This window comes from Chenopodium album, chromosome 10 (genome assembly GCF_948465745.1).
Source record: "Chenopodium album chromosome 10, dcCheAlbu1.1, whole genome shotgun sequence".
NCBI classification, from domain to species: Eukaryota; Viridiplantae; Streptophyta; class Magnoliopsida; order Caryophyllales; family Amaranthaceae; genus Chenopodium; species Chenopodium album.
The window spans coordinates 59,105,502-59,113,280 of NC_137843.1; the positions used below are offsets into that span (position 1 = coordinate 59,105,502).

Consider the following 7,779-nt stretch of genomic DNA (forward strand, 5'->3'; position numbering starts at 1 on the left):
ATCTAATCGAGATCCTACTAAAATGGCAATAACTAGGATGGCCACATCCTTCAATTTATTTATTTATTTATTATTATTATTATTATTATTTTTTTTTGGTGAAATAAGCATGATGACAAATTTATATTTTTAAAAGAGCGCGTACCTAAAAATAAGGGCATTTTTTTTAGGTATTATAAGGGGACTTGTTCATTGTTCAAGGAAGGGAAAAAAATGAGGAAGCTTATAGAATAGAGATTGTGTACTGTATTCTTTGGTTAAAAAATCTACACCCAATTTAAAAAATATAATTATATTTATAAATATACTATATATCTTGAAACATGTTGTTAATATTCTTCATAATTATGATAAATATAGTATAGAGTACACAGATTAAAAATCCGCAATTTCAGATGATGGGGCCACTTAAATACGAAATATATAATGAAATTTAGTGTAGTAGTCCCGTAAATAAAATTATTTTAGATGGATTTAGGAGCTAAAACATGCTCCAAACAAATCTTAATTATTTCCTTTTGTTACTCTATTCTCAGCGATCATACAAGTACTCAGTAATATTTATGGTCGAAATCAAGAAGATGCTAAATATAAGGTGCATAGAGAATTGACAACAACAAGAATTGAGTGGGTCTTTTGATAAAGGGTGTTGTATGTACTATTAGTGGTAATGCTCAACTTAGTCAAGTATGTAGGGCTGTGGATGGGCTGCCCTCAGGCCTCATCCCTCAATCCCTCATCTAGCTTAGGTTGCAACGTGCAGATTATTATTTAGTTATTTACACAACATTGTGCACATGAGTGACATATTAGTCGATGCAATGCAAAGACAAACTTATGCCACTCCATTTTAAGAATTTTTGGAAAATTGTAAGGTTATTGTATTTTTCGATAATATTATTTCTCTTTCTGTTTTTATTTTATTTTTTATTGATAGGGTGCATTTTCTGTATAAAAGTTTATATATTAAGATACTTCATATTTCACATTTAAACATGTTTGGTAAATAATACAATTTTATATTGACTAATTTCTTAAACAATTATCTATGGATGGTACATATTAGCGCGTACAAAATGTGCTAGACGAACATATAGTTATGTATGAGGCCAGGATTAGTTCATGATGTTAGATTCACATTTGATTTAATAACTTCATGTGTCCTAGGAGAGGACTTGAGTCAGGATTAAAGATGTGTCGTTGTGGGTTGTGTGCTCATGTCGGTTATTGTCTCGTGCTGGACCTAAGTGTCTTGGGGCTAATTAAACCTGGCCCATGATTAAGCTCACTCACTAAGCACCAAATCTTGCAATCAAGGCACGATCCAAGTCGACATATTGTTATGTCATGCTATGCTTGCATGCCTAAGCTAAGGGATTGTTCTCTTCGGCTTAATTTCAGTTCAGTTCAGTTCAGTTCAGCTCCAATTAGTTCAGTTCATTTCCTGATTTCCTTTTTTCATAAAATATTCAATTTAGCTCCAATCAGCTCAGTTCCTAATTTCCTTTTCTCATAAAATATTCAATTTAGCTTCAATCAGTTTAATTCCTAATTTCCTTTTCTCATAAAATATTCAGTTCACTTCACTTCAACTCCAACCTGTTTAGCTCTATTCAGTAAATCAGAACAGACCCTAAATACAACCTATTTAAAAATTGGTTGTCGTATGAAGCATACGATGTCATGCTTCACCCAACCCAAAAAAAGAGACCAAGTTAGGCCCCATTACAGACTAGAGTGTGTCGTGCCATATTGTACCATGGGCCTAGCTCAACCTAATGTCATATTTAGTTGGTGTTTTATATTCCATCCTACAAACAGTACTTTTTTCTTAGATAGTACTTGGTATTCGTAAATTTTGATATGTTTGCATTGTGCATATTGATAATTTTGATTTTTATTTATTTTAAACCACTTAATAAGTTAATAGTTTACAAAGAAGACAAAAATGTCAAAAACTGATGCACAATTTTATAAAAATATACTTGGGTATATCTTTAAAACACTAAGTACCTGAAAAACTCACCTATTGTGCTAATAAATGGGGACTTTTAGATTCAATTGGTCTTATGATCTTAACTTGTGATTGGATGACCTTTAGAGTTGTGTACCTTACCATTTCATCAATCAAATAAAAAAAAAAAAAGTGTCGCTCCCTAGGCTGAGCCATCACAAGAGACGATTAACCACGCATAAAAATGACCTAATATGCACCACACTCAAAACGACACGACTAGTTCTTAGCCCGTTGTAAACATGACTCGCATAACCACGATGCACGCTAGCACAACACTTAAACCTATATATTGTAGCTCGTGCCTAACTTTAAACTAAGTATTCACATCAGGGCGACAACATCTGCACGCTCCCTACATCGGTGCGTACTAAACTTGCCCGCTACCATCCATCCTTTCTCCATGAAACCGGGTCCATAATACAATAATGATATACAGAGTAATGACTTAACAATGACTCCTCCCACAACAACACTACCACCACCACCACCTTTCATAATTTCGGATAAAACCCAAAAAACACAATTTATTTCAACATCTTTGCCAAAAGTGGCCAAAACATTTGAAAAGCCCACATAATAAAATTAAAGATAGAATGTTCAAATCTCTTCTCAGACACTCACTACTCAAAAATTACAAAAAAAAATTGTCCAAATTTCAAACGTGCTTACCATTTCCACTCAATTTACCACTTCTTTCTCTCTCTTACTTTGCCAGTTCTCTTGGAAGAGAGAGAAATTTTCCTGGGTTGCTTTCTCTCTCCTCTTTTGCTTTTCTCTTTTTTCGTTAACCCCCAACAACAAGCAATCTTCTTCCCCCCAAAATTTTACCAAATAATCTCTTCATTTTCCCTCCAATTTCATGACTCTGAAAATGAAACGAGATGTTGAAATGGATGAAGTTGAAGCTGTTTTAGAGAAGATTTGGGATTTACATGACAAACTCAGTGATGAAATTCATTCTATTTCTCGTACCCATTTCGCTAATTCCACTAAATCCCTCAAAAATTCTAACACCCATGAAAATAATTTCAAGAACAATAACATCAAACATCAATCTCAGCCTCACAATCATTTTTTTGATCATGATTTTAAGGATTACAACAATATTAATTCTAATGGGTTTGTTTTTTTCAAGGATTTTGATAAGAATTGCGCCATTGCTGAGGCTAAGAGTCTTAATTCAATCCGTTCTGCCCTCGAGAATCTCGAAGAACAGCTCGAATTCTTCCATGTTAGTTTTTTTTTTTTTTTTTTTCTATTTTTGCTTTTATTTTGTTCATATTTTCTGGGAATTTTAATTGATTTGCGAAAATGAAGGAGAAATTCTTTTATTGTTAATTTTCAGCTCCAGATTGAAGGGGTTTTCTTCATTTGATATGTGTGTGTATTCATAGAACATGGGTTCTGATTTTTCAGGTCAATTGATGAATTTTATAGAAATTATGTCGAAATTTTCAGGTGGGTAATATCAATATATAGGGTTTGAAATGTTTTTCCCAGAACATGGTTAACGGATAATGTAGGGAATAGAAAGCCTACGCCGGTAATGATGTAGACGGGATTTGATCCTAGTTTTTGGGCCACCCCATTGGGATGAATTTTTGGTTACCCAGAACAATTGGGTAAATTTATTTTCTGGGCTTCGATTTAACGATTGGTTTAATGTGAAATGTTGGGTTTGTTTTTTTTAAAAAGAAATTGAACTTAATGTTTCGATTGTGATTAATGTAGAATTTTTTTTCTCCTGGAGAATTATTTGTCTGTATACTTGTATATTGTTGTGACAGCCTAGTCAGTTTTGAGCTATTTAATTGTTTTTATAATGTCATGAATCTAATCCAGGTGATGTAGCAACCGAATTATTGCTGGATTCTGTTGTCATTTGGTTGTTATGATTGTCTTTTTTCTCTTTTTAAGTAAATCCCCCTAATGTATGTGGAATGATTGTTGTGAAATTAATATATTGTTTTTATTTGTTTGTGTGTTTAGTTGATAGGTGATTTGGTTTGGCTCTTACTCATAATATTACATATCTGGATTGTGGTTCTTGGATCCTGTTAGGTAATCAATAAGATATTAATTGGAGGATAGTCAATTAGTACTCCCCTCGTTCCATTTAGGTGTGTTCTTAATTGATTTTCCTACTATCGAATTGCAAAAATTACTCTCTTTTGCTACTAGTATTTAATAATACACATCTTTAAATAACTTTCTTCATTGAAAATGGACACTCTTTCCGCTAAGTCCCTCTTTGCTACAATGAATAGAAAGTATGAGTAGTGTATATTACATTTTTTGTATATGCTGCTTGAGTTTGGTTATTAGGACTAATCAAGTGGGGTTTAGGTGTATACGCGTATTAGCTTCTACACTTTCAAGTATGCTTATTGTGTAATTTTTGTACCCTCATATGGATTTTGGATTATGGATGATAGTGACTAGATGGATGGAGTTGTAAATTGTAATTGGTGACATGTTCTATTGAACATCTGTAAGTTCCATACCAATCTCATAACTTGAATTAATTGGATACCTTTTCTTTAAGTTCCTTGGGTTTGGCACTTTAAAAGTGCAATTTGTGTCAGAAGATTGTCCACAGTATCGTAGAGTTGTAGTTGGCCTTCTGATAGAGCTTTCTGTGGTTCAGTATGCTGTTTGTAGGTTGGATTCATCAACTCAACCACCTACAGCATTTGTTATGATTATATTACCTCAGATTGGTGATCTGTAGACATCCCAGATTTTTGTGGTCTTACCTTTATTCTAGCAAGTCAAATGACTTGAAGGTTGCCATTTTTTTCCTTCTTAGCTAAGTCTGCGACCCAGTGAATGTGATTGAGGGTATGATTAGCTTTGATTTTTTTTTAAAAAAAAAAATAATTAATTTCCTTGATTTTGAGGGTTTGGAGGACGACTGTTGGTAGCAAAGATGGGGGTAACTTTCTTGTTTCTTCACATTAATTTATGCGGGAGCTCTTCTTTTGTATTTTGTATTCTTCAATATGTTCCTTGAGGGGTAGTGAGGAGCTTGATGGGAATATCACTTGCTGTTTGGAGGATAGGTAATTTGGTATGAGATAATGAGTTTAATTGGTGGATACATTGAATGACGATTATTGATCCATTGTAATAATGTTTTTGAGGATAAATTAGCTGTGGACAACAAACAGCTTTGGTTTGTGCGTGTGTGTAGTTAAGTTGAAATAAGTTCTGAAAAATGAAATATGTTCCCAGATTGTCTTTGAAAAACTGCTATTTGGAATGCTGCTTATCTCTGTTTTATGTGCATTCAACTTAATCTTAGGCCAGACGGGGGTTGATTTATAGTTCATATCCTTAATAGAAGATATCAAAATTCCTGGTTTCAGAAACTATTAATTGTAATAGACTTAACTACAGTTGCTCTTGAAACTGTACATTTCTTATTTATTTCGGAAGAGCATGATGGTTATTGTGTATCACATTATGAGTTACCTGGAAATACTCTTTATAATCATATGGATAAGGAGTTCCTACGCGTTTTGCTTCCTTAGTTCCTTCTACACTCAAAGTAAATTAGTAACTTTATTCACTTGTGCTGCTATAAACTATTGTGGATAATGTACAACTGAAGGATATAGAATAACAGTTGCATCATTCTTTCTTTGGAAGTTATTGTCCTGCATATACCCACTTTTCTGTCATTCTAGACTATTTATTTATTTAGGAGGGTAGACAAGCAGCAGGGAGTACTAGATGTAAACATATACGAAGTATGAGGAATTAGAACCTTTTTTGTTTCCCCCAGAGGATTTGATGGAAAGGTAGTGCATGGTGGATTACTTACCAAGGTTAATGGTTGGGTGATAATCAGTGAAATTTATATATTGCAACCACAGAGTAATTTTGGAATAACTTAACTACGGATTTTTGGAGAATTCCTGAAGAACTTTTGCAGTTAGATGATGGAGAGATCATGTTTGAAGTTGGAAGCTATATTGTTAAACTTAATGTTGCCCTATTATGCATTCAAACCCAGCTGAAACAGGCTTTCACATGATTACAGGGTCAAAGGGAAATCGAGACCTTTCCTGTTTGCACAAAAGATTGGGAAAAGAGAAAAAAGTGGCAGGTATTGGTATTGAATTTACGAGTAAAAGTTTTCCCTGAAAATTTAAATTCATCTCCTAGACGATAATTTGAGTGTCCTACCTCTTAGAGAAGAAAGTTTCGAATGGGAATTTTTAACTTTGCCCTTCACTGGCAGTTTTTTATTCATATGCTGTGATGGTTTCACTTAGTTTACGTGGGCTTAAGCCCATTTCAATGTAATTGTTAATCAGCAAGTGCTAATGTTGGCTGTGTTGCACCGTGGCCTTAGAAATCCCCCGACCCACCTCTTTCCCAACCCAACGAACCTGTTTTTGTTATCTATGGTTGATTAGATGTTCTAAATGGGGTATCAGTATCAGTGCCATCTTGTTCTATGCTTCTATTTGGATGTGTGATTTGTCTGCTCTTTATCTGGTTATTATTCATCTTATTGGGACTAAGCTTTTCTATTTTGTATGTTAATACTGTCAGACTGTGCAAATCCAGCAGCGTGCAGAAAGGGATGCAGCACTTGCACGATTAGAGCAAAGCCGCATTGTTTTTGCATTGAGATTGGCTGAACACCATGGGAAAAGATACAAAGTTATAGATGAGGCTATGGATTTTGTGGGAAATGTAAGAGATGCGACTTGCTTTGTCGGTCCTGATAATTTCTCAAATCCTCCTGCAAGTGCACCTGCTGAACATTCATTGCAGAAAAAAGGTGTCAGCTCAAACATTTTTGTAAGACTTTTATTCTCTGGACTAGATTCTGCCAAAAGAACACTTCAGCTTGACAAATTAGGTGGAGTTTTAGGGAATGCTGCTTTATTTGCCTTAAGCATGGTTGCACTACTCCATCTGCAACAAGCAACGTCTAAGGATAACAATATGTTAGACAGTGCCCAGAACCAAGATAGAAGAACGGTTAAGAAACTATTGCAACGAGATGGTTCCTCCTCTACTGGGCAATTGAATCCCTTGGATGTACGGTTGGCAAGAGGTTAAATACGAGCTCTCAACTTTTTGCTCATTTGGTTTTGTAGGTAAAGCTGTTTCAACAAGACTTTTGCTAAGAATTGTTGGTATATGTAGGGTTTTGTAGGCGTTGTAGTTTCTTCAAGATGCTTGTATATACGTATCAGGCTATCCGTTTATTATTTAATTTTTTTCTTTAGGTTAGTGAATTTATTTTGGTATACTTGGCTCTGCAATGGGTTTTTGTCGACGAAGTTGTCTTTCCCTGAATTTGTTTTGTAACGGAAATTGTGTGGTATTTTCTGAAGATTTCTTTTGTAGAAAATATGTGCTTGGTAAAGATTTTTAAAGAAGTTTGGAAGCTGCATGTATCCATTTTGATGTGAAAATGCCTTTGGTTGTTTGAAATTCCAATCCTTTGAATTTCATTACTATTATTTTTGAGAGTATTTGAAGTTCAGTAAATTTCATTACAGGCTATTATTGTATTAATGGTGTCTTCGGATGCAACTCTTATGCTATGTTTAGTAGACATAGAGTTAGCAATCTGGATGTTGTGATTGGCCGTTGTCTATTAAAAAAATGTTTAAGGAGCCGACTCTTTTTCTCCTCCGCGGGTAACTTAATTCTCAAGGTTTAATGGAACATTTTGTATTATGCCAAATCATTAGTGAAGAATTGTTTTCGAACATGTTGAGGCATAGCTTTTCTGA

General features: G+C 34.3%; 1 protein-coding gene across 2 annotated transcripts; it reads left to right on the forward strand.

The window, feature by feature from the left end:
- The first annotated feature begins 2,625 nt into the window (after positions 1-2,625).
- On the forward strand, positions 2,626-7,441 carry LOC145564355 (plastid division protein PDV1-like). Of its 2 annotated transcripts, XM_081624677.1 has the most exons (3): positions 2,626-3,248; positions 6,063-6,128; positions 6,581-7,441. In XM_081624677.1, exons 1-3 carry the CDS (start codon positions 2,877-2,879, stop codon positions 7,094-7,096), a joined length of 954 nt encoding a protein of 317 aa, XP_081480803.1. In that variant the 5' UTR covers positions 2,626-2,876; the 3' UTR covers positions 7,097-7,441. The 2 variants fall into 2 exon arrangements, with proteins under 2 accessions (XP_081480803.1, XP_081480804.1); XM_081624678.1 differs by lacking the exon at positions 6,063-6,128 and having other exon boundaries at positions 2,634-3,248.
- The last annotated feature ends 338 nt before the right edge of the window (positions 7,442-7,779 follow it).